The 26,923-nt window shown below is 44.8% G+C and overlaps 4 protein-coding genes across 4 annotated transcripts in view; 2 read left to right on the top strand and 2 right to left on the bottom strand.

Moving 5' to 3' along the window:
• Positions 1 to 535: 535 nt before the first annotated feature.
• Positions 536 to 997, bottom strand: LOC117322696 (uncharacterized protein DDB_G0290685-like). The gene has a single exon (XM_033877634.1). The coding sequence runs from the start codon at positions 995 to 997 to the stop codon at positions 536 to 538; it is 462 nt and encodes a 153-aa protein (XP_033733525.1).
• LOC117322695 (cylicin-2-like) lies at positions 994 to 1,584 on the bottom strand. The gene has a single exon (XM_033877633.1). The coding sequence runs from the start codon at positions 1,582 to 1,584 to the stop codon at positions 994 to 996; it is 591 nt and encodes a 196-aa protein (XP_033733524.1).
• A 677-nt stretch (positions 1,585 to 2,261) lies between these two features.
• On the top strand, positions 2,262 to 10,351 carry LOC117323775 (homeobox protein prophet of Pit-1-like). The gene is made up of 4 exons (XM_033879210.1): positions 2,262 to 2,383; positions 3,519 to 3,620; positions 7,654 to 7,868; positions 9,262 to 10,351. The coding sequence occupies exons 1-4, from the start codon at positions 2,315 to 2,317 to the stop codon at positions 9,644 to 9,646; spliced, it is 771 nt and encodes a 256-aa protein (XP_033735101.1). The 5' UTR covers positions 2,262 to 2,314; the 3' UTR covers positions 9,647 to 10,351.
• Positions 10,352 to 12,752: 2,401 nt separating this feature from the next.
• Positions 12,753 to 26,923, top strand: part of LOC117323774 (dipeptidyl peptidase 3-like) — a 33,289-nt gene continuing 19,118 nt past the window's right edge. The window contains exon 1 of the mRNA XM_033879209.1: positions 12,753 to 12,779. The gene's annotated coding sequence lies outside the window, so the exon portion shown is untranslated. The remainder of the gene's footprint in view (positions 12,780 to 26,923) is intronic.

Below are 26,923 nucleotides of genomic sequence, written 5' to 3'. Positions count from 1 at the left end.
AGTAACCATGATATTACAGTGGACAGTGATATGCTCCTCTCTCACACAACCCATTGATTGACTCCGGTCTCCCATCACACATTAAACTCTCGATTGCCCCTTCCCTCCTGTTATGATTGATCCCCTCTCTTCTTCTCCTTCCCGTCCTCATTGTTCTCTTCTTTCCCCCATCTTGTTTGTCCCCCCTCCTGTCTCCATTGTCCCCCTCTCTTCCTCTCGTCTTATTTATCCTCTCTTCACCTCCCTCCTGTCTTGAATGTCTTCCTCTCTTCTTCTCCCTCCCATCTTCATTGTCCTCCTCTTTTCCCTCTCTCCCGTCTTGTTTGTCCTCTTCTTTTCCCCTCCCTCTCGTCCTATTTGTCCTCCTCTCTTCTACTCTCTCCATTCTTGTTTGTCATCTCTTCATCCCCCTCCCGTCTTCATTATGCTCCTCTCTTCCCCTCTCTCCCGTCTTGTTTGTCCTCCCCTCATCTTCTCCCTCTCGTCTTGTTTGTTCTCCTCTCTTCCCATCCTTCCTGTCTTGTTTGTCCTCTCTTCATCCCCTCCCGTCTTCATTGTGCTCCTCTTTTCCCCTTCCTCCGTCTTGTTTGTCCTCTCTTCCCCTTCCTCCCGTCTTCATTGTGCTCCTCTCTTCCCCTCCTTCCCATCTTGATTGTCCTCTCTTCTCCTCCTTCCCGTCTTGTTTGTCCTCTCTTCTCCTCCTTCCCGTCTTGATTGTCCTCTCTTCTCCTCCTTCCTGTCTTGTTTGTCCTCTCTTCCCCTCCTTCCCGTCTTGATTGTCCTCTTTTCTCCTCCTTCCCGTCTTGTTTGTCCTCTCTTCTCCTCCTTCCCGTCTTGATTGTCCTCTCTTCCCCTTCCTCCCGTCTTCATTGTGCTCCTCTCTTCCCCTCCTTCCCGTCTTGATTGTCCTCTTTTCTCCTCCTTCCCGTCTTGTTTGTCCTCTCTTCTCCTCCTTCCCGTCTTGATTGTCCTCTCTTCCCCTTCCTCCCGTCTTCATTGTGCTCCTCTCTTCCCCTCCTTCCCGTCTTGATTGTCCTCTCTTCTCCTCCTTCCCGTCTTGTTTGTCCTCTCTTCCCCTCCTTCCCGTCTTGATTGTCCTCTCTTCTCCTCCTTCCTGTCTTGTTTGTCCTCTCTTCTCCTCCTTCCCGTCTTGATTGTCCTCTCTTCTCCTCCTTCCCGTCTTGTTTGTCCTCTCTTCCCCTCCTTCCCGTCTTGTTTGTCCTCTCTTCCCCTCCTTCCCGTCTTGATTGTCCTCTCTTCTCCTCCTTCCCGTCTTGTTTGTCCTCTCTTCCCCTCCTTCCCGTCTTGTTTGTCCTCTCTTCCCCTCCTTCCCGTCTTGTTTGTCCTCTCTTCTCCTCCTTCCCGTCTTGATTGTCCTCTCTTCTCCTCCTTCCCGTCTTGATTTGTCCTCTCTTCCCCTCCTTCCCGTCTTGTTTGTCCTCTCTTCTCCCTCCTTCCCGTCTTGATTGTCCTCTCTTCTCCTCCTTCCCGTCTTGTTTGTCCTCTCTTCCCCTCCTTCCCGTCTTGATTGTCCTCTCTTCCCCCTCCTTCCCGTCTTGAGTTACCTCCCAACCCATTCCACATCCCCACTTACCTCTATCTCTCACCCTGTATTATGACATTTATCTCCCTCCACTTTCCTTTCTTTATAGCCATCTTCTTATTGTATCATCACCCTATTCATTCTTTTGATCTTAAATGTAAGCAATCCCATCTTCTTCAATTACTTTATTTGGCCCGCCACATGCTCCAGGCCCTCCCACGGAAGTATGAACTTTTTTTTACTGTCATGGTGGAAACCTGTCGTCTCGAATAACTATAAACCCCAGAACGGCAAAGCTCATTGTCTCTGTGAACCAATTAACATATAAGGAACGATTCCAATCATTACTGTTTAATTAACAGTGCAATGTCCTGTCGTGATACAACCACACAACACTCCTGGCACATCAGCATAATTTCCGTATAGAGCCACTGCTTGCAGTAATTTTCTGTTGTCCCGTACTTGCCCTTTTTCCACTCGTAGGTCTACCGATCTCTAATTGATCTAGCTGAAGATCTGGGTGTAATGGGATAAACGTGGCCGCGAGCTGCCGTCTGACACGTATATGATATAAATAGCAATACACGTACTTTAATCAGTTATTATATATTAAGTTCTGGTACGTAATGGGCTGCTAATACGATTCATGAAATAGCTTGGTATTTTTTTGGACATGGACAGTGTTTAATACAGCAATTAAATTAATAAAAATTGGTCAGATAATTTAACGTTCGAATTTTGAATTAATTTAATCATTTTATAATTGTAGAAATGACCATGGGAGCTCCGTCCGACAGGAAGTGTTCACAGAGGAACCGCATCAAATATACTCCGGAACAGGTCAGTCATGAAAAACATGTAGGATATAACTGAATGACGCGACAAGACCTTATCATATGTATACAGTATATACAGGTGGACGTCATATTATTGATAGCAGTGGAAACTAATTATAAGGAGAAATTACATAAAAAAAATCTAAATCTGCGCAAGAAAAAGGTCAAAACATAAAATAGTAACATAGATACCGACGTTATCACTGTAGTGTGGTAGATAATGTCGTTTAATATTACTGAAGGGAGGTAGATAATGTCGTTTTATATCAAAGTAGGGAGGTAGATAATGTCGTTTTATATCACTGTAGGGAGGTAGATAATGTCGTTTTATATCACTGAAGGGAGGTAGATAATATCGTTTTATATCACTGTAGAGAGGTAGATAATGTCGTTTTATATCACTGTAGGGACTAGGGAGGTAGGTAATGCCGTTTTATATCACTGCAGGGAGGTAGATAATGCCGTTTTATATCATTGTCGGTAGGTAGATAATGTCGTTTTATATCACTGCAGGGAGGTAGATAATGTCGTTATACAGCTGTATCACTGTAGGGAGGTAGATAATGTCGTTTTATATCACTGTAGGGAGGTAGATAATGTCGTTTTATATCACTGTAGGGAGGTAGATAATGTCGTTTTATATCATTGTAGGGAGGTAGATAATGTCGTTATATCACTGTAGGGAGGTAGACAATGTCGTTTTATATCATTGTAGGTAGGTAGATAATGTCATTTTATATCACTGGAGGGAGGTAGATAATGTCGTTTTATATCACTGTAGAGAGGTAGATAATGTCGTTTTATATCACTGTATAGAGGTAGATCATGTCGTTTTATATCACTGTATAGAGGTAGATAATGTCGTTTTATATCACTGTATAGAGGTAGGTAATGTCGTTTTATATCACTGTAGGGAGGTAGATAATGTCGTTTTATATCGCTGTAGGGAGGTAGGTAATGTCGTTTTATATCACTGTAGGGAGGTAGATAATGTCGTTTTATATCACTGTAGGGAGGTAGAAAATGCCGTTTTACACTAGTATTTCACTTAATGCTATCTTCTTCCATCCGGGCCAACAAGATTAGTTGGTACAACTTGCATCGCAGTAGTTACTGACGGCCATTGTTTTTATCAACAGCTGGAACGCCTGGAGAGGGAGTTCGGGGTTTCCCACTATCCGGACACGGCTACTATGGAGGACCTGGCTTTAGTGCTAGACGTCAGCCTCGACCGTGTGTCGGTAAGCTTTAAGTTGACAGGACACTATTACCCATAATGCAATATCTTTAAGAATTTACACAACAAATTTTGTGGTAAAAATGATTGAATCTTGAATCATATGCCGTATAATGCAACGTTTGGGTGCTATACGGAACCTTTGGATTTCGAAAACGTATTTCTGTATCCGTCTTAAGTAAGGTATGAATGTCCCTAACAGGGCAGTCAAATTCTAATCACCTTTTGTCCGTAATTGTCACCCTTGCATCCGTAAACAATTTTAATTTTCAACTTCTTCTCAAAAACAAGTTTCATTTGAACTTCGCAAAAAAAAACCCATCCCAAACTTCCATGGCCAAAGATCCCCACAACCTTGGGCTTGAGGGGCGGGGTAAAAACGGGACAAATCGACTTAAGACTTCTTCTCAAGACACACAAAAAAGTTTTTAAGTAGCATCAAATCCATTTCACAGGAGAGCAAATGGAATGGCTAATAGTTGGGTTCCCAAAATTGTGAATTCCACGACCCTGTAGTCTCACGTTTGCCCCTTTAGAGAAGATGATATTTAATACATATAGGGAAATAATGTTCATGTTTATCGTTTGTTGAATTTCTGTTTGAATTAATCCAAAAACTTTTGACAAGTCAGTTTGATAGTATGCACATATTTACATTGATTGGACCCCGGGGCTGATGGGCGGGGCCAGATACAACTTGTACGTTGGTTAACAAAGAGTTTCATGACCATCGGGCTCGTGTTTATCTCTTGGGAGAGGGTAAACTTAACCATAGTTTATAACGAATTCTACCATGTTTGCTATGCAACGTCAGTTTTGATTGGTTTAAATCCATGTATTATTTTCCAATAACCCACGCTCGTGCCAATAATACACGGTCGGGAGTCACGGCTGTAACAATTTTATATATCTAATATTCACCTATTTTATAAAAGGTTACCATACCCGAGTGGGCTAATGGGTTAGTCTTTCAATACATTTTTATCACGACGCGAGTTCGAATCCTACGGAGGTCCCCCTTTTTTTCTTTCTTTTTTTATCCTTTTTTATTTTCAAAATCAATGCTATATGATAGATGCTCTTGATCGTACTACTGTATTGCCTGTATATTTCATCAACAAATAATGCAATACTCAAGAAATAAATTACAAGGTTTTCTCGGGGTTTCTTTTCAGAGCTGAGGTGACCGTTACTGTCCATTGGCCACTTGTGCTACATTGTTTCTATCATTATCATATCAAGAAAATTTTATGAAGTTTTACTGAAATCATCCCGATATGTCCGAAGGGAGACTGGAAATTCTAGATATACAGTCATTATGTTGATATTTGACCTACAATTATGCGTGTATACATGGGACGTCGAATGCAAAAAGAACAGTAATTGGTGCCATGTAAATCTATGATAAACAGGGATATGTTTCGTTCCTTCTGTGGTTTAGAGACCACGACATACAGGAGGAGATTTCATCGTAATATTGCCCGCAAACAAAAAGTTCAATATTGATCCGAGTGTTTGCATTTCTGTAGCTTTCTCACTCCGGGAGAATTAATCTTTATTACTATGTACTAATATACATTTCTTAGCACTACGTGGCCAGTGATTAATTTGATTATGTTCATCAGAGACATATAAACAGAGAGATTAGTAACATCGCTATTTCCCCGTACACATAGTGGCTCCCTTTATTCGTGACCACTCAAGCATATCCCTTATCGAGAGCGTCCTGTCTCCTATCAAACACACGCGAGCGCAGGTAAATCGGGCTATGCGCATGTGTGTATCGTAGTATTGGAACTTATTCGACATGTTCTGGTTAATCCGCCATTACGTCAGACCAAAACATCGTCATTTTAGATACACACAGAAAGCACATCGTTTTATTTTGGCCACTACAAAAGTTACCACATTAACCAAAAACTATCAAACTTATGGGATATAGTCTTATTGATCATGCATATTGTTGTCATTTATCCGTATTTTCGAAAATCCATTGGGTCCTATTCGACATGTCCAAGTTTGTAATTAAGCCGCCATTACGTCAGACCAAAACATCGTCAATTTTAAACGAACACAAAAAGCACATCGTTTTATTTAGGCCACTACAAAAGTTACCACATTAACCAAAAACTATCATACTTATGGGATATAGTCTTATTGATCATGCACATTGTTGCCATTTATCCGTTTTTTCTAAAATCCATTAGGTCCTATTCGACATGTCCAAGTTTGTAAATAGCCGCCATTACGTCAGACCAAAACATCGTCAATTTTAAACGCACACAAAAAGCACATCGTTTTATTTTGGCCACTACAAAAGTTACCACATTAACCAAAAACTATCAAACTTATGGGATATAGTCTTATTGCTCATGCATATTGTTGTCATTTATCCGTATTTTCTAAAATCCATTGGGTCCTATTCGACATGTCCAAGTTTGTAATTAAGCCGCCATTACGTCAGACCAAAACATCGTCAATTTTAAACGCACACAAAAAGCACATCGTTTTATTTAGGCCACTACAAAAGTTACCACATTAACCAAAAACTATCATACTTATGGGATATAGTCTTATTGATCATGCACATTGTTGCCATTTATCCGTATTTTCTAAAATCCATTGGGTCCTATTCGACATGTCCAAGTTTTGTAATTAAGCAGCCATTACGTCCGACCAAAACATCGTCAATTTTAAACGCACACAAAAAGCACATTGTTTTATCTAGGCCACTACAAAAGTTACCACATTAACCAAAAACTATCATACTTATGGAATGTGGTCTTGATTATCATGCACATTGTTGTCATTTATCCGTATTCTCGAAAACCCCATAGGGACTTTTCGAAAATTGGAGATTCCCGCCGATCTTTCCTGCGTTGTGCTTGACTTTCATACTCAAAATACAAACACTTGGACAGCAAATTGTGATATATTTCATATTGATGACACTTCTGCACTTTGATATTAATAAAATTAAAGCACATAATTGGATCTTGGTGATGATTTCAAATAGAAATTATCGATAATTATGTGTCTGGTTTTCAAGTTTTCTCCAATATGGCGTCTAGTGAAGACTGAACCGAGCGACCGCAAAGGATTGTGGGAAGGTCAGGGGCCACTATGTAAACACAAGGGCAAATAGAGAATACGGATAGATGACAACAATGTGCATGATAATCAAGACCACATTCCATAAGTATGATAGTTTTTGGTTAATGTGGTAACTTTTGTAGTGGCCAAAATAAAACGATGTGTTTTTTGTGTTCGTTTAAATTTGACGATGTTTTGGTCTGACGTAATGGCGGCTAATTATAAACTTGGACATGTCGAATAGGACCCAATGGATTTTCGAAAATACGGATAAATGACAACAATGTGCATGATCAATAAGACTATATCCCATAAGTTTGATAGTTTTTGGTTAATGTGGTAACTTTTGTAGTGGCCAAAATAAAACGATGTGCTTTCTGTGTGTATTTAAAATGACGATGTTTTGGTCTGACGTAATGGCGGCTTAACCAGAACATGTCGAATAAGTTCCAATACATCGATACACACATGCGCAAAGCCCGATTTACCTGCGCTCGCTTGGTTTGATAGGAGACATGACGCTCTCGATAAGGGATATGCTTGAGTGGTCACGAATAAAGGGAGCCACTACGTGTACGGGGAAATAGCGATGTTACTTATCTCTCTGTATATATGTCTCTGCATGCTAATATCTACTCATGATGTAAATTATCATTCAATTCGTATTTTGTTCTATTTCGGTGTCATTCTATCTATACTTTTTGGCGTAATTCTGTCGAATACACACCTAAGGATGTAAATTGTCATACAATTTGTATTTTGTTCTAATACTGATGCGGAATTAGCCATCTTATGATGAGCTTTTCAAAATATTTCTGATGATAATATTTTTCATGTTTCTTTAATAAATTGTCATCTTGTATAAGATGGCCTTTTCAATTCAATCATTGGTTTTAGTTTTATGTGGAGCATGCATAAATATTTTTTATTTGGCATATTTGTAGATATGGTTCCAGAACAGGCGTTCCAAGTTCAAGCGTCAGTCCAAGGACAGTCACGTGACATGGATGAGGAAGCAGATCTTTAACCAGGATACAGCTTCCACTTCCTGTAGTATCGTCCAGCCCAAGTTTGTTTCCCAGCGCCACGTGCTGTCGGCGCCTTCATACTCACCCAGTCGGAGGCGAGATATCTCGTGGCACCGACAACCGTCCTCCAAGTAAGTACTTAGACTAGTTCATCGAATGTCAAATTATAAGAGGGGCACGTTATACTGTCTCCTGTTCTTGCCGATTGTGTCTTTCAGATATTGTAGTTCAGAGAGTAACCACCCGTTGACCATTTTTATGTTTGGTGTAAGAGTATTTGATTTTTCTTCGATCATTTTTATATTTGGAGCAGAGAATAATCTCCCTTCGATCATTTTCATTTAGACGTAGATAATAATCTTCGATCATTTTTATGTTTTGCGGAGAGAATAATCTCCCTTTGATAATGCTCTATGTTAATTTGAGAGAGTTATCTCCCTTTGATCATTTTATTTTAATTGGAGAGAGTAATCTCCCTTTGATCATTTTAATGTTTAGGCGAGAGATTAATCTCCCTTTGATCATTTTTATGGTTAGTCGAGAGAGTTATATCCCTTTGATCATTTTATTTCTATTGGAGAGAGTAATCTCCCTTTGATCATTTTTATGTTTAGGGGAGATAGCAATCTCTCTTTGATCATTTTTATGTTTAGGCGAGAGAGTTATCTCCCTTTGATCATTTTATTTTAATGGGAGAGAGTAATCTCCCTTTGATCATTTTTATGTTTAGGCGAGAGAGTAATCTCCTTTGATCATTTTATATGATCACTTTAAAACTCATGTTTGATGGGAAGAGATGACCATAAACTACTTGTAATACTGATTTAAAACGTCACTTTCAGTTCTCTGCTGTCGACAAATTTTACTTCAAAGGCATATTCGTTTATTGAAAGTTCAGGGTCATATATATTATAGTTCCCTCATAATTTCCATTTCAAACAAAACTTAGCAGAAGGTCAGCTTTATCTTTCCCGGTCTGTTATGTAAAATTTACCATACCTAAGTCAGCTCCTATCCAGTCGGTCGCGGTCTACAAGTAAACTTCACCATACCAGATCGAGTCAGTTCTTATCCTGTGGGTCCCGATTATATGTAAAATTTACCATTCCTTAGTCAGCTCTTATCCTGTCGGTCGCGATTTGTATGTAAATATGAGTCACTCCCGGTCTATTTAAATCAGTTCCGGCATATACATCAACTGAAGTCATTTCCGGTTTAAATATCAACTTTAATCAGTACCGGAATATTATGTCATTTTGAGTCATATCCGGTCTATAAACAACTTAAAAGAGTTCCGGATTATATGTCAACTTGAGTCATTTCCAGTCTATATATCAACTTTCGTCAGTTCGGTTTAGAAAGCCTACATGCCAACCTCAGCTATTTCCGGCCTTCAGTTAACTTACTGTGTTGCTTTTTTTGAAATTAAGGACAAAGGAATTATTGCGCAGAAAGCTTTTATTTACATTTCCATTCGCAAAAACGAGAATCTGATTATAAATTTATATTTGGTCTTTTTTTCAGTCTCAGTTATCTACCGTCGCCACACGCCATATTTGACCAACAAGTGGATGTCCATCATGCCCATGTTCAGCCGCCATCGCCAAACGGAAGTCACTGTTCCGCTATACCGGAAACAGCGTTCTATGCATACTCCCAGTACCCCACCCCAGGAGGACACTCGCCGCCCCAGTCACCACCCGCATCATCGCCACTGTCACCGCGCGCAATGATGTTTTCCCAACTGATGAGTGAAGGTCATCAGATGATCCCCTCCACCACTACATACCAGATGAGTACCAACCAAGCGCCACCTAGTTGCGTATTCGCCGACCATTACAACCCCATGCCATTCTATCCAGCCTGCTCTACGCCCTTTTCGTCCCGACCCCAGCTGACGGGGTTGTGATACTACACTACACAAATTAATATCACAGAATGTGCTATGATACTCGGTGACTAAATCAGACACTAATTTGTACAGTGTTGTGTATATATACTGGTAATTATTGGGCCGATGTAAATATACTTGTGTTAGGCGCTGTATTTTGGACAGTAAAATACAGATCTAGACAATCTCCATTATTGTGAATTTCATGGATTTTTTTTGTTAAGTATATGATGCCTTGTTTCTAATCCAAGGATTCTCATGTTTTCTACTGGACGATCACACTGTTGTTTTCATATTCGCCTCATCACATTTAGTCCACATGCGTGAAGTGTTGACAGCCTAAATAAGTTAATTTCTTCTATTTGTGCATGTGGATAAAGGGTTTTCAAAAACATTCTTCTGTTCATTAAACTGGTGAAATATATGGATATAGTAATGACAATGATTGTGATCAAAATACATTGATACAAGGTACATGGGAAGATGGTGTCCTTGAATTGGTAATGACTGACTACTTATAGCATTTCGGAGAGAATATTCATCCAACAGCAACAATTTTACCTCAGTTTTCGCAGGGACGTCTATATTTTCGTTAAAGTATTTTTTGTTGTAGTAATATATTGGGTAACTTTGTGTGAACTTCGTTACAGAGACATATTGTTTTGGTAATGTATCGGAGTAAACAAACTTGTGTGTACTTGTACATAAATAAAGATACCACGTCAAATCAGGTGTTTTTTGTTGTCCTTGTCATGTTTACCCGAAGGTAGCGACCTATCTATTCACAGCGCTTATCTGTTGTGTTTGCACTGACTAACGTGTCGAGTTCCTACATGAAAATGATAAAATGACAACTTAACTATTTTTGGATTCTATGCATTACATAATTCTATAAGCTTGACGGCGACATTTTAGCCTATACTGAAAAGTATCGAGAGAACAAACCCAATATATATGTCTCTAGATATACATGTAATCGTTTAGGCGTAAGCAATTAGATATAATTGAGAGAACTATTACTCTGGACAAACTTTATATGTAAAAGAAAAAAGAAGAAAAAAAGTGTGTGTGTGTGTGGGTGGGGGGGGGGGGGGTTGTAACTCATTAAGACAGGTACACACATAGAATAAACGCAAGTACACATCTGAAACTAGGTTTCAGAAAAATTGTATAATAACCGTGAAATGAGAGTGTCTACTGGGAATTCGAATTATATATAAATCCACATTCATTTAACATAATTTGTAGAAAAAGTTTGTCTAATCTGAAGACAGATATATATTCAGTCTGTCTAATCTTAAGTCATAGTTATTCAGTCTGTCTAATCTTAAGACAAAGTTATTCAGTCTGTCTTATCTGAAGACAGATAGTTGTTCAGTGTGTCGATATCTGTTCAGTGTGTCTTATCTGAAGACAGATAGCCGTTTGTCTATATTTACAGGTTTAACAGAAACAGAGTTTATTTCTGTGTTATCACAAATTTTGTTTTCATCACACAATATTCTGAATTAATCTAGCATCCTGACTAAGACGGAATTTATGCTTTCTATTGATTATTGTTGGTTCGCATTTTGTGTGAACAGCTGTGTTATTACGAGGGACTGGTTTACTATTTACGTATTCACTTTTTTACATCTGAAAATAATTTTTGATTGAATTATTTTTTATATCGGAAAATGCTTACGATTTTTATTAATACCAGACAATTTTTTTTTATTTCAAACATCCATTTTCTATTAGTTTAAACAATATTTTTTTATTAACATTCAAGTATATTCACAATACAAATCAAATATACATGTATACATATAGGATTGGAAAACAAGCTAAAAGCTTATACTAATTCCTTTCCTAAAAACCGATTACGGCGTTAAATCATGGACATTTACACACAATAATGAGATGGACAAATTAACTTCTCAACAAAATACTTCAGTTGATTACATATTTGATACTTTCAATTCTGGAAACTTTGATGTAACCTCAGTGGTGTTTGAAAACTAAAGATGCTGACATTATTAAAAAAAATTACTGTTGCAAATAAAGTTCTGCACAGAAATGAATATTACATTTGATAAATATTGTTGTCTGATACGATTGTGATTAATACAATTGAATGAATAATGTAAATTGTCTTCTATCATAAAACCACATGTACATCGAGGTGAATCCACAAGATTTTTACGAAAAAGATGCTGGTTTAGTGAAAATGAAAATAAGCAGTAATCAGTTGCCGTTTTACTGTTTATTCATTTTATTTGATCATAATCATGATTTTATCTACATATAAAAATGAATACTTGATATAAACAATTATAAATAGTTAAATGGTGCCTCATATGTCATCAGTATACATATTTGTCGTTGAGTTTTTTGAAACCAAAGTTAGATCGTACACAAGATGGACGTTAAAGGTCGGGGGGTCGAATCCTGAGGACACCGACTGTGAGGGGTTGATTATTATTTGTAGTTTAAACAACCATTTATTATAGGTGGCATTAGAGCAATTTATATACGTTAATAATTGTGAGTAACCTATTACGGTCTATAAGATCAAGGGTCCCGATAAATATCCCTTAACAGAATCATATTGTGCTCTGAAACCCGATCGGCATTCTACCCCCGTTGTAGTAATTTGTAATATCTTTACATCAGTAAACAAGCCAACAATCTAAATGATTTGATAAACGTTTCGTGATATCTCCTGTTGAGTGCTGCTTTGCTTTCCTTGTAATATGTTTATTTCACACAGGTTTCACGGGACAAAATTTTATAATCTACGTTCTTTTTTGTTTTTACAAAAAGATAACATTATCAAATTGGAGCAACTTTCACTTTGGCTTTTCGTATACTTGTACATGGGACTGTATAATGATAAATACTAGTACTTATATAGGTCACTATCTAGTGCAAAATTACTCCAAGGCGCTTCACATTCATATACTAAGTATACCCAAGTGTTATACAATACACAGAGCAAATAATAGGTACATGTAATATATTCAGGAAGCCGATCTGCGCGGAAGTCTAAAAAACTGACGTAAACAGGTAAGGTTCATTGAATGTTATCAGGGTTTTTGACTTCCTGGTGACGGATGGTAAAGTTCCTAAAAGCGACTGTTATCTCTCTGAAACATTGGATACCATAAACGTAAGTACGAGAGTTTGGAAACGTATAACAAGGATTCTGTCGGCAATCGTCACGGCTGGTAGAGGCTGACAAATTACTGTAAGAACTGAAGAGAGTTTTACCATTAATTGATTTGTCCACCGTGCAGTACAGTATAGGTAGCTGTAGAACCCACGACATGGCCGACGCCGATCCAGGAAAGCAAAAACATGTCTGTTTTCATATTTAAGAACACGTGTTCATGCATAGTTTAAGGCAGTTTGGAAATGTGGCGTAAAGCTGTAAGGGTGGCGGTCTATAACAGGTGAAATGACGAGTGGTGTAAATTTGGGCATGTCGTCTAGGTCACTGAAAACATGTTTTGAAAGCGAAAGTAGGTAACTGAAATTATAGGTAAGTAACTGAATTGAAAAGAGGTAACTGTATACAAAATTGGCTGCGTTGGAATCATTGATGGTATATATTTGTGTTAAGGCTGTTTTCGTCGATGGACATAAAAAAACGTTCTGATCGATTTAGCCAGTCGACGCATCTAAATAACCTGTTCAAATTGACTAACATATCGTCTGTCTATAGGGGTTCCTTCGGAGCAAGATTATTGGACATTGTTTCAGTTACATTTGTTTTTTCATTCTCAAACTGATTTTAGTACGCCTTTTCAGCATTTTTTTCTTCCACGACAGCACAATATTCATGATGAAAGGCTTATGATATTTTATTGGTTCTCACTCGTATCATAACGGAATGTCACGTGATCGTTCGGAGCCGAAGAGAGCTTTCAGCGTACTCAGACCATCACGTGAGAAAATTATACCCATAATTCTTTTTTCCGATTCTTACTAATCGCAAGAAGGAAGTAAAGCAGTACAGTGCAACGTTTTACTGACACTGAAATCACAAGCACTTGCTTTGTGCAATTTTGGAGACCAAACCCCAGGTTTTCATTTCTATTCACAGTGAAGTTTTTTGTTTTACATTCGTAAAACATGTGCATTTTAAGCAAATGATAAAAAGAGTACGTGTATGTTAAAAAATAAAGAACTATTTACCAAGTTACTTTTTAAACCGAATGATCTACATATACTGTTTGTACGTATACAGGTATCGCTGAAATCCGGAGTCATAACCTGTGTATATATATGGCCAAGAATGAGAAAAGACACACCTCATGGTCCGACCCCTAGATAACTTATCATTGTCATTCTGGATAATAGGAACGTGTCATGCTCCTGTGTAAACATGTACATGTTTGTACATCAAAAATGGAAAATCGAGATCTCCCGAAACCATGTCCTGCATTTGCACGTGCACACGTCCGATATTACAATCCTGCATATATGTAGAACATTATGTATTAAAGAAAACACAATATCTAACTTTATTGCTACCCCTATTTTTGGACAGTTCTTCAGAAAACTACAGAAGGAAATGCTATTATACTAGATTCTGCCGCTGTTTATAATGCTCTTTGGCAGTGACAAGTACATCATGAATGATTCATGTTTTTGTATACATAGTAAACCGTGATAAAAAGGGATATTCCCATCCAAAATTTTTACTCATTAAATGTTGAATTCAATTTGGAAACCTTGCTCCTAACGTGAACCTAAATTCAAATGTCTGTAGATATGTAAAAAGCTATTATTACATCCAGCAACAGATTTTGGTAGTACATTGTACTAAATATTGTATTATTGTAGAAAAATGCATGTTTTCACTGTATTACAGTAATACCAGTCCTCTGTATGTAAATGTGTTTTGTGAGAAGGCGTAAACAAGTTATGTTTGTGCCTAATCCTTTGTTAAAAGTTCAATGATACATATGTTTAAATCGAAATAAAACAGTGCACGTGTAATTTCATCGGTTGGATTGGGAACATGCATTTTGCATAAGGGATATCATTCTGTCACGTGATTGTCTGTTTACTTCCAAATATAGCGTATTTTCGACCTACTCCGGTACGCTGAGAAGGCGCGTATCCGTGGAAAAGCCTTTTCAACTTATCACTTACACTGCACTTTAATGTACAAATTTGAAATAACACAATTTCACAACTTGGGCAATCTAGGAAAAATAGAAAATATTGGATATTTTCACTGGGAACAAAGATTTCCCATGTTTGACAATTGATCCAGCATAATCTGTAGCCACACCACAGTCCTAACACATAAATAAAGGTCTCGTATGCTTTTAGCTTCTATAATATGTACACATCTACCCAGTCATGATCAGTTACGAGCCGCACCGTGATTAGCGAAAAGCATCCAGTTTCACAGTTTATTTTTCAGTTACCTACGGCATCGTCATTTTTGAGCAAGGCTTCTAATGGCTAGCGAAGATGTTTTTGGGGTAGCCGGTTTCACTTATCCATAGAAGTTTATAGCAAAATAAGTACCAAAGTCGTTAAGTATGAGAAAAGAGACATTGATTTTTTTTTACCTGGATCAGCTTCGACCATGTTGGCGGTGGGTACGCGGTACCTACCTCCGGTTAGGTGTAGTGGGTAACTACCTACCCCCGGTTCGGTGTAGTGAGTAACTACCTACCGCCGGTAAGGTGTAATGGGTAGCTACCTACCCCCGGTTAGGTGTAGTGAGTAGCTACCTACCCCCGGCTAGGTGTAGTGGGTAACTACCTACCCCCGGTTCGGTGTAGTGGGTAACTACCTACACCCGGCTAGGTGTAGTGGGTAACTACCTACCCCCGGCTAGGTGTAGTGGGTAACTACCTACCCCCGGTTCGGTGTAGTGAGTAACTACCTACCGCCGGTTCGGTGTAGTGGGTAACACCGCCGGTTCGGTGTAGTGGGTAACTACCTACCCCCGGTTAGGTGTAGTGGGTAACTACCTACCGCCGGTTAGGTGTAATGGGTAGCTACCTACCGCCGGTTAGGTGTAATGGGTAATTACCTACCGCCGGTTAGGTGTAGTGAGTAACTACCTACCGCCGGTGAGGTGTAGTGGGTAACACCGCCGGTTAGGTGTAATGGGTAATTACCTACCGCCGGTTAGGTGTAGTGAGTAACTACCTACCGCCGGTGAGGTGTAGTGGGTAACTACCTACCGCCGGTGAGGTGTAGTGGGTAACTACCTACCCCCGGCTAGGTGTAGTGGGTAACTACCTACCCCCGGTTCGGTGTAGTGGGTAACTACCTACCGCCGGTTAGGTGTAATGGGTAGCTACCTACCGCCGGTTAGGTGTAATGGGTAATTACCTACCGCCGGTTAGGTGTAGTGAGTAACTACCTACCGCCGGTGAGGTGTAGTGGGTAACTACCTACCGCCGGTTCGGTGTAGTGGGTAACACCGCCGGTGAGGTGTAGTGGGTAACTACCTACCGCCGGTGAGGTGTAGTGGGTAACTACCTACCGCCGGTGAGGTGTAGTGGGTAATTACCTACACCCGGCTAGGTGTAGTGGGTAACTACCTACCCCCGGCTAGGTGTAGTGGGTAACTACCTACCCCCGGTTCGGTGTAGTGGGTAACTACCTACCGCCGGTTAGGTGTAATGGGTAGCTACCTACCGCCGGTTAGGTGTAATGGGTAATTACCTACCGCCGGTTAGGTGTAGTGAGTAACTACCTACCGCCGGTGAGGTGTAGTGGGTAACTACCTACCGCCGGTTCGGTGTAGTGGGTAACACCGCCGGTTCGGTGTAGTGGGTAACTACCTACCGCCGGTTAGGTGTAGTGGGTAACACCGCCGGTTCGGTGTAGCGGGTAACTACCTACCCCCGGTTCGGTGTAGTGGGTAACTACCTACCGCCGGTTAGGTGTATTGGGTAACTACCTACCGCCGGTTAGGTGTAGTGGGTAACTACCTACCCCCGGTTCGGTGTAGTGGGTAACTACCTACCGCCGGTAAGGTGTAATGGGTAGCTATCTACCGCCAGTTAGGTGTAATGGGTAATTACCTACCGCCGGTTAGGTGTAGTGAGTAACTACCTACCGCCGGTGAGGTGTAGTGGGTAACTACCTACCGCCGGTTCGGTGTAGTGGGTAACACCGCCGGTTCGGTGTAGTGGGTAACTACCTACCGCCGGTTAGGTGTAGTGGGTAACACCGCCGGTTCGGTGTAGTGGGTAACTACCTACCCCCGGTTCGGTGTAGTGGGTAACTACCTACCGCCGGTTAGGTGTAGTGGGTAACTACCTACCCCCGGTTCGGTGTAGTGGGTAACTACCTACCGCCGGTAAGGTGTAGTGGGTAACTACCTACCCCCGGTTAGGTGTAGTGGGTAACTACCTACCCCCGGTTAGGTGTAGTGGGTAACTACCTACCGCCGGTTCGGTGTAGTGGGTAACACCGCCGGTTCGGTGTAGTGGGTAACTACCTACCGCCGGTTCGGTGTAGTGGGTAACACCGCCGGTTCGGTGTAGTGGGTAACTACCTACCGCCGGTTAGGTGTAGTGGGTAACTACCTACCCCCGGTTCGGTGTAGTGGGTAACTACCTACCGCCGGTTAGGTGTATTGGGTAACTACCTACCGCCGGTTAGGTGTAGTGGGTAACTACCTACCCCCGGTTAGGTGTAGTGGGTAACTACCTACCCCCGGTTAGGTGTAGTGGGTAACTACCTACCGCCGGTTCGGTGTAGTGGGTAACACCGCCGGTTCGGTGTAGTGGGTAACTACCTACCGCCGGTTAGGTGTAGTGGGTAACACCGCCGGTTCGGTGTAGCGGGTAACTACCTACCCCCGGTTCGGTGTAGTGGGTAACTACCTACCGCCGGTTAGGTGTATTGGGTAACTACCTACCGCCGGTTAGGTGTAGTGGGTAACTACCTACCGCCAGTTAGGTGTAGTGGGTAACTACCTACCCCCGGTTCGGTGTAGTGGGTAACTACCTACCGCCGGTAAGGTGTAATGGGTAGCTATCTACCGCCGGTTAGGTGTAATGGGTAATTACCTACCGCCGGTTAGGTGTAGTGAGTAACTACCTACCGCCGGTGAGGTGTAGTGGGTAACTACCTACCGCCGGTTCGGTGTAGTGGGTAACACCGCCGGTTCGGTGTAGTGGGTATCTACCTACCGCCGGTTAGGTGTAGTGGGTAACACCGCCGGTTCGGTGTAGTGGGTAACTACCTACCCCCGGTTCGGTGTAGTGGGTAACTACCTACCGCCGGTTAGGTGTAGTGGGTAACTACCTACCCCCGGTTCGGTGTAGTGGGTAACTACCTACCGCCGGTAAGGTGTAGTGGGTAACTACCTACCCCCGGTTAGGTGTAGTGGGTAACTACCTACCCCCGGTTAGGTGTAGTGGGTAACTACCTACACCCGGTTAGGTGTAGTGGGTAACTACCTACCCCCGGTTCGGTGTAGTGGGTGACTACCTACCGCCGGTTAGGTGTAGTGGGTAACTACCTACCGCCGGTAAGGTGTAGTGAGTAACTACCTACCCCCGGTTAGGTGTAGTGGGTAATTACCTACACCCGGTTAGGTGTAGTGGGTAACTACCTACCCCCGGTTCGGTGTAGAGGGTGACTACCTACCGCCGGTTCGGTGTAGTGGGTAACACCGCCGGTAAGGTGTAGTGGGTAACTACCTACCCCCGGTTCGGTGTAGTGGGTAACTACCTACCGCCGGTTAGGTGTAGTGGGTAACTACCTACCCCCGGTTCGGTGTAGTGGGTAACTACCTACCGCCGGTAAGGTGTAATGGGTAATTACCTACCGCCGGTTAGGTGTAGTGAGTAACTACCTACCGCCGGTGAGGTGTAGTGGGTAACTACCTACCGCCGGTGAGGTGTAGTGGGTAACACCGCCGGTTCGGTGTAGTGGGTAACTACCTACCGCCGGTTAGGTGTAGTGGGTAACATCGCCGGTTCGGTGTAGTGGGTAACTACCTACCCCCGGTTCGGTGTAGTGGGTAACTACCTACCGCCGGTTAGGTGTAGTGGGTAACTACCTACCCCCGGTTCGGTGTAGTGGGTAACTACCTACCGCCGGTAAGGTGTAGTGGGTAACTACCTACCCCCGGTTAGGTGTAGTGGGTAACTACCTACCCCCGGTTAGGTGTAGTGGGTAACTACCTACACCCGGTTAGGTGTAGTGAATAACTACCTACCGCCGGTGAGGTGTAGTGGGTAACTACCTACCGCCGGTTCGGTGTAGTGGGTAACACCACCGGTTCGGTGTAGTGGGTAACTACCTACCGCCGGTTAGGTGTAGTGGGTAACACCGCCGGTTCGGTGTAGTGGGTAACTACCTACCCCCGGTTCGGTGTAGTGGGTAACTACCTACCCCCGGTTCGGTGTAGTGGGTAACTACCTACCGCCGGTTAGGTGTAGTGGGTAACTACCTACCCCCGGTTCCGTGTAGTGGGTAACTACCTACCGCCGGTAAGGTGTAATGGGTAGCTACCTACCGCCGGTTAGGTGTAATGGGTAATTACCTACCGCCGGTTAGGTGTAGTGAGTAACTACCTACCGCCGGTGAGGTGTAGTGGGTAACTACCTACCGCCGGTGAGGTGTAGTGGGTAACACCGCCGGTTCGGTGTAGTGGGTAACTACCTACCGCCGGTTAGGTGTAGTGGGTAACACCGCCGGTTCGGTGTAGTGGGTAACTACCTACCCCCGGTTCGGTGTAGTGGGTAACTACCTACCGCCGGTTAGGTGTAGTGGGTAACTACCTACCCCCGGTTCGGTGTAGTGGGTAACTACCTACCGCCGGTAAGGTGTAGTGGGTAACTACCTACCCCCGGTTAGGTGTAGTAGGTAACTACCTACCCCCGGTTAGGTGTAGTGGGTAACTACCTACACCCGGTTAGGTGTAGTGGGTAACTACCTACCCCCGGTTCGGTGTAGTGGGTGACTACCTACCGCCGGTTAGGTGTAGTGGGTGACTACCTACCGCCGGTTAGGTGTAGTGGGTAACTACCTACCGCCGGTAAGGTGTAGTGAGTAACTACCTACCCCCGGTTAGGTGTAGTGGGTAATTACCTACACCCGGTTAGGTGTAGTGGGTAACTACCTACCCCCGGTTCGGTGTAGAGGGTGACTACCTACCGCCGGTTCGGTGTAGTGGGTAACACCGCCGGTAAGGTGTAGTGGGTAACTACCTACCCCCGGTTCGGTGTAGTGGGTAACTACCTACCGCCGGTTAGGTGTAGTGGGTAACTACCTACCCCCGGTTCGGTGTAGTGGGTAACTACCTACCGCCGGTAAGGTGTAATGGGTAATTACCTACCGCCGGTTAGGTGTAGTGAGTAACTACCTACCGCCGGTGAGGTGTAGTGGGTAACTACCTACCGCCGGTGAGGTGTAGTGGGTAACACCGCCGGTTCGGTGTAGTGGGTAACTACCTACCGCCGGTTAGGTGTAGTGGGTAACATCGCCGGTTCGGTGTAGTGGGTAACTACCTACCCCCGGTTCGGTGTAGTGGGTAACTACCTACCGCCGGTTAGGTGTAGTGGGTAACTACCTACCCCCGGTTCGGTGTAGTGGGTAACTACCTACCGCCGGTAAGGTGTAGTGGGTAACTACCTACCCCCGGTTAGGTGTAGTGGGTAACTACCTACCCCCGGTTAGGTGTAGTGGGTAACTACCTACACCCGGTTAGGTGTAGTGAATAACTACCTACCGCCGGTGAGGTGTAGTGGGTAACTACCTACCGCCGGTTCGGTGTAGTGGGTAACACCACCGGTTCGGTGTAGTGGGTAACTACCTACCGCCGGTTAGGTGTAGTGGGTAACACCGCCGGTTCGGTGTAGTGGGTAACTACCTACCCCCGGTTCGGTGTAGTGGGTAACTACCTACCCCGGTTCGGTGTAGTGGGTAACTACCTACCGCCGGTTAGGTGTAGTGGGTAACTACCTACCCCCGGTTCCGTGTAGTGGGTAACTACCTACCGCCGGTAAGGTGTAATGGGTAGCTACCTACCGCCGGTTAGGTGTAATGGGTAATTACCTACCGCCGGTTAGGTGTAGTGAGTAACTACCTACCGCCGGTGAGGTGTAGTGGGTAACTACCTACCGCCGGTGAGGTGTAGTGGGTAACACCGCCGGTTCGGTGTAGTGGGTAACTACCTACCGCCGGTTAGGTGTAGTGGGTAACACCGCCGGTTCGGTGTAGTGGGTAACTACCTACCCCCGGTTCGGTGTAGTGGGTAACTACCTACCGCCGGTTAGGTGTAGTGGGTAACTACCTACCCCCGGTTCGGTGTAGTGGGTAACTACCTACCGCCGGTAAGGTGTAGTGGGTAACTACCTACCCCCGGTTAGGTGTAGTAGGTAACTACCTACCCCCGGTTAGGTGTAGTGGGTAACTACCTACACCCGGTTAGGTGTAGTGGGTAACTACCTACCCCCGGTTCGGTGTAGTGGGTGACTACCTACCGCCGGTTAGGTGTAGTGGGTAACTACCTACCGCCGGTAAGGTGTAGTGGGTAACTACCTACCCCCGGTTAGGTGTAGTGGGTAATTACTTACACCCGGTTAGGTGTAGTGGGTAACTACCTACCCCCGGTTCGGTGTAGAGGGTGACTACCAACCGCCGGTTCGGTGTAGTGGGTAACTACCTACCGCCGGTGAGGTGTAGTGGGTAACACCGCCGGTGAGGTGTAGTGGGTAATTACCTACCGCCGGTTAGGTGTAGTGAGTAGCTACCTACCCCCGGCTAGGTGTAGTGGGTAACTACCTACCCCCGGCTAGGTGTAGTGGGTAACTACCTACCCCCGGTTCGGTGTAGTGGGTAACTACCTACCGCCGGTTAGGTGTAATGGGTAGCTACCTACCGCCGGTTAGGTGTAATGGGTAATTACCTACCGCCGGTTAGGTGTAGTGAGTAACTACCTACCGCCGGTGAGGTGTAGTGGGTAACTACCTACCGCCGGTTCGGTGTAGTGGGTAATTATCTACACCCGGCTAGGTGTAGTGGGTAACTACCTACCCCCGGCTAGGTGTAGTGGGTAACTACCTACCCCCGGTTCGGTGTAGTGGGTAACTACCTACCGCCGGTTAGGTGTAATGGGTAGCTACCTACCGCCGGTTAGGTGTAATGGGTAATTACCTACCGCCGGTTAGGTGTAGTGAGTAACTACCTACCGCCGGTGAGGTGTAGTGGGTAACTACCTACCGCCGGTGAGGTGTAGTGGGTAACACCGCCGGTTCGGTGTAGTGGGTAACTACCTACCGCCGGTTAGGTGTAGTGGGTAACACCGCCGGTTCGGTGTAGTGGGTAACTACCTACCCCCGGTTCGGTGTAGTGGGTAACTACCTACCGCCGGTTAGGTGTATTGAGTAACTACCTACCGCCGGTTAGGTGTAGTGGGTAACTACCTACCCCCGGTTCGGTGTAGTGGGTAACTACCTACCGCCGGTAAGGTGTAATGGGTAGCTATCTACCGCCGGTTAGGTGTAATGGGTAATTACCTACCGCCGGTTAGGTGTAGTGAGTAACTACCTACCGCCGGTGAGGTGTAGTGGGTAACTACCTACCGCCGGTTCGGTGTAGTGGGTAACTACCTACCCCCGGTTCGGTGTAGTGGGTAACTACCTACCGCCGGTTAGGTGTAGTGGGTAACTACCTACCCCCGGTTCGGTGTAGTGGGTAACTACCTACCGCCGGTAAGGTGTAGTGGGTAACTACCTACCCCCGGTTAGGTGTAGTAGGTAACTACCTACCCCCGGTTAGGTGTAGTGGGTAACTACCTACACCCGGTTAGGTGTAGTGGGTAACTACCTACCCCCGGTTCGGTGTAGTGGGTGACTACCTACCGCCGGTTAGGTGTAGTGGGTAACTACCTACCGCCGGTAAGGTGTAGTGGGTAACTACCTACCCCCGGTTAGGTGTAGTGGGTAATTACTTACACCCGGTTAGGTGTAGTGGGTAACTACCTACCCCCGGTTCGGTGTAGAGGGTGACTACCTACCGCCGGTTCGGTGTAGTGGGTAACTACCTACCGCCGGTGAGGTGTAGTGGGTAACACCGCCGGTGAGGTGTAGTGGGTAATTACCTACCGCCGGTTAGGTGTAGTGAGTAGCTACCTACCCCCGGCTAGGTGTAGTGGGTAACTACCTACCCCCGGCTAGGTGTAGTGGGTAACTACCTACCCCCGGTTCGGTGTAGTGGGTAACTACCTACCGCCGGTTAGGTGTAATGGGTAGCTACCTACCGCCGGTTAGGTGTAATGGGTAATTACCTACCGCCGGTTAGGTGTAGTGAGTAACTACCTACCGCCGGTGAGGTGTAGTGGGTAACTACCTACCGCCGGTTCGGTGTAGTGGGTAATTATCTACACCCGGCTAGGTGTAGTGGGTAACTACCTACCCCCGGCTAGGTGTAGTGGGTAACTACCTACCCCCGGTTCGGTGTAGTGGGTAACTACCTACCGCCGGTTAGGTGTAATGGGTAGCTACCTACCGCCGGTTAGGTGTAATGGGTAATTACCTACCGCCGGTTAGGTGTAGTGAGTAACTACCTACCGCCGGTGAGGTGTAGTGGGTAACTACCTACCGCCGGTGAGGTGTAGTGGGTAACACCGCCGGTTCGGTGTAGTGGGTAACTACCTACCGCCGGTTAGGTGTAGTGGGTAACACCGCCGGTTCGGTGTAGTGGGTAACTACCTACCCCCGGTTCGGTGTAGTGGGTAACTACCTACCGCCGGTTAGGTGTATGAGTAACTACCTACCGCCGGTTAGGTGTAGTGGGTAACTACCTACCCCCGGTTCGGTGTAGTGGGTAACTACCTACCGCCGGTAAGGTGTAATGGGTAGCTATCTACCGCCGGTTAGGTGTAATGGGTAATTACCTACCGCCGGTTAGGTGTAGTGAGTAACTACCTACCGCCGGTGAGGTGTAGTGGGTAACTACCTACCGCCGGTTCGGTGTAGTGGGTAACACCGCCGGTTCGGTGTAGTGGGTAACTACCTACCGCCGGTTAGGTGTAGTGGGTAACACCGCTGGTTCGGTGTAGTGGGTAACTACCTACCCCCGGTTCGGTGTAGTGGGTAACTACCTACCGCCGGTTAGGTGTAGTGGGTAACTACCTACCCCCGGTTCGGTGTAGTGGGTAACTACCTACCGCCGGTAAGGTGTAGTGGGTAACTACCTACCCCCGGTTAGGTGTAGTGGGTAACTACCTACCCCCGGTTAGGTGTAGTGGGTAACTACCTACACCCGGTTCGGTGTAGTGGGTAACTACCTACCCCCGGTTCGGTGTAGTGGGTGACTACCTACCGCCGGTTAGGTGTAGTGGGTAACTACCTACCGGCGGTAAGGTGTAGTGGGTAACTACCTACCCCCGGTTCGGTGTAGTGGGTGACTACCTACCGCCGGTTAGGTGTAGTGGGTAACTACCTACCGCCGGTAAGGTGTAGTGGGTAACTACCTACCCCCGGTTAGGTGTAGTGGGTAATTACCTACACCCGGTTAGGTGTATTGGGTAACTACCTACCCCCGGTTCGGTGTAGAGGGTGACTACCTACCGCCGGTTCGGTGTAGTGGGTAACACCGCCGGTTCGGTGTAGTGGGTAACTACCTACCCCCGGTTCGGTGTAGTGGGTAACTACCTACCGCCGGTTAGGTGTAGTGGGTAACTACCTACCCCCGGTTCGGTGTAGTGGGTAACTACCTACCGCCGGTAAGGTGTAATGGGTAATTACCTACCGCCGGTTAGGTGTAGTGAGTAACTACCTACCGCCGGTGAGGTGTAGTGGGTAACTACCTACCGCCGGTGAGGTGTAGTGGGTAACACCGCCGGTTCGGTGTAGTGGGTAACTACCTACCGCCGGTTAGGTGTAGTGGGTAACATCGCCGGTTCGGTGTAGTGGGTAACTACCTACCCCCGGTTCGGTGTAGTGGGTAACTACCTACCGCCGGTTAGGTGTAGTGGGTAACTACCTACTCCCGGTTCGGTGTAGTGGGTAACTACCTACCGCCGGTAAGGTGTAGTGGGTAACTACCTACCCCCGGTTAGGTGTAGTGGGTAACTACCTACCCCCGGTTAGGTGTAGTGGGTAACTACCTACACCCGGTTAGGTGTAGTGGGTAACTACCTACCCCCGGTTCGGTGTAGTGGGTGACTACCTACCGCCGGTTAGGTGTAGTGGGTAACTACCTACCGCCGGTCAGGTGTAGTGGGTAACTACCTACCCCCGGTTAGGTGTAGTGGGTAATTACCTACACCCGGTTAGGTGTAGTGGGTAACTACCTACCCCCGGTTCGGTGTAGAGGGTGACTACCTACCGCCGGTTAGGTGTAGTGGGTAACTAGTTACCGCCGTTCGGTGTAGAGGGTAACTACCTACCGCCGGCTCAGTGTAGTGCTTGTATGATCTCAATTCCACAGGTAGCCAATGCAATTTACTGTAAAAGAAATGGGTTGGTATACGGTCTCTGTCACTCATGCTTCGTATCGCGACGGAGACCCGGGTTCGATTCCTGTCGGTGTACTAGACAGTAGTTTGTTTGTCTCTGTTCTTTCATATTGGCTCCAAAACTAAAACCACACGGGAGGTATTGGTATTTGGGTAAATATCCAGTCGATGTCACTCAGCTCAAGAGGTTGAACCAGGGATAATCACACAGGGGACCCGGGTTCCCTTTCTGTTGAGACAATCCTGAAGAATGTGTTTTTCTCTGTTCCTTCATAGCATAAACACTGGTGTGATGTGCTCCCCTTTCGAGTATGGGTAACAGTTGTGCTGCAGTGTTCTGGACAATCTACAGGCGGCTAATACACCAGAACATAAAATCATACCATAGTCTAATAAGCGAATGCATCAATGCCTTGCATGCCCCTGTGTTGATAAAATGCCTGATACACCAATATTTCTGATTTGGTGATAACAGGAACTCCCAATAGTGTTAAACTTCAGTCCGGTCTAGGGTTACCATTTCCCCTTTGTTAAAAAAAAGGGTGATACCAAAGTCTCCCGGATGCCCAGTTCGGGTTCAAACCTAGTTTGGTACTAATGCCATTTTTGTTTTACATGGTATAATTAAGAAAATGGTCTCTCTAAGTCGTAGGCTCTGTCTGTTGTTTTGTAGACTATCTTAAAAACCCTTGGCAGTGTTAATAGACACAAGTTATTTTGAAAGCTTTTTAGGTCAGGGTGACCTATAGCCATCGTGCTTCGTTCGTCGTCGTCCGCCGTCCGTAAAATTTTCACATTTCAAACTTCTTCTCAAGTTCCACCAGTGGGATTGAGCTGCAACTTGCCATAAATGATCCTGAGATGGTCCTTACCAAGTAATGTTCTTTATCGGGTCGGTCCAGCCATCTTGAAAAACACATTTTAAACTTCTTCTCAAGTGCCACTGGTGCCATTGAACTTGAAATTGGTGAGGATGTTAAGGACCAAGTGTTGTTATTTTTCGGCCTCGTAATAACTTTGACATGGCAGCCACGGTGGCCATTTTGTAACATGATTGTGCTGTCATGGTTTTCCTGAACAACACCTATTTCAAACTTCTTCTCTAGTTCAAACAGCGGGATTCAGCTCTAACTTACCTGAAAGGACCCTGAGATGATCCTCACCAGGTGCTATATTTTTCGGGTCGGTCTGAAATCCAAGATGGCCGCCCTCTTGAAAAACACATTTTAAACTTATTCTCCAGTTCCACTGGTGCCATAGAACTGGACATTGGTGAGGATGTTAAGGAAGGGGGCTATCAAAGTGTTGTTATTTTTCGGCCTCATAAAAACTTTGATATAGCAGTCATGGCGGCCATTTTGTAACATGATTGCACAATCATGGTTTTCCTGAACAATACCTATTTCAAACTTCTTCTCAAATTCCACCAGGGGGATTCAGCTCTAACTTAGCAGAAATGATCCTGAGATTGTCCTGACCAAGTGTTGTTTTTTATCGAGTCGGTCTTTCCAAGATGGCCACCATGGCAGCCATCTTGAAAAACACATTTTAAACTTATTCTCCAGTTCCACTGGTGCCATCGAGCTGGAAATCGGTGAGGAAGTTAAGGAAGGAGAGCTAACAAAGTGTTGTTATTTTTCGGCCTCATAAAAACTTTGATATAGCAGTCATGGCGGCCATTTTGTAACATGATTGCACAATTATGGTTTTCCTGAACAATACCTATTTCAAACTTCTTCTCAAATTCCACCAGGGGGATTCAGCTCTAACTTAGCAGAAATGATCCTAAGATTGTCCTGACCAAGTGTTGTTTTTTATCGGGTCCGTCAGAAATCCAAGATGGCCGCCATGGC

The sequence above is a fragment of the Pecten maximus genome, chromosome 3 (assembly GCF_902652985.1).
Source record: "Pecten maximus chromosome 3, xPecMax1.1, whole genome shotgun sequence".
Lineage (NCBI taxonomy): Eukaryota > Metazoa > Mollusca > Bivalvia > Pectinida > Pectinidae > Pecten > Pecten maximus.
This window is presented reverse-complemented; position numbering and strand designations above follow the sequence as displayed.

What these genes read in the sequence shown, in the direction of transcription:
- LOC117322696 (XM_033877634.1), bottom strand. Translation starts at nt 997, where the DNA reads ATGAAGACGGGAGGAAGGGGAAGAGAGGACAATCAAGACGGGAAGGAG.
- LOC117322695 (XM_033877633.1), bottom strand. Translation starts at nt 1,584, where the DNA reads ATGTGGAATGGGTTGGGAGGTAACTCAAGACGGGAAGGAGGGGGAAGA.
- LOC117323775 (XM_033879210.1), top strand. Translation starts at nt 2,315, where the DNA reads ATGACCATGGGAGCTCCGTCCGACAGGAAGTGTTCACAGAGGAACCGC. An exon ending in TCAAATATACTCCGGAACAG is followed by an intron (nt 2,384 to 3,518) that starts GTCAGTCATGAA and finishes TTTTATCAACAG; the next exon opens with CTGGAACGCCTGGAGAGGGA. An exon ending in TCAGCCTCGACCGTGTGTCG is followed by an intron (nt 3,621 to 7,653) that starts GTAAGCTTTAAG and finishes GCATATTTGTAG; the next exon opens with ATATGGTTCCAGAACAGGCG.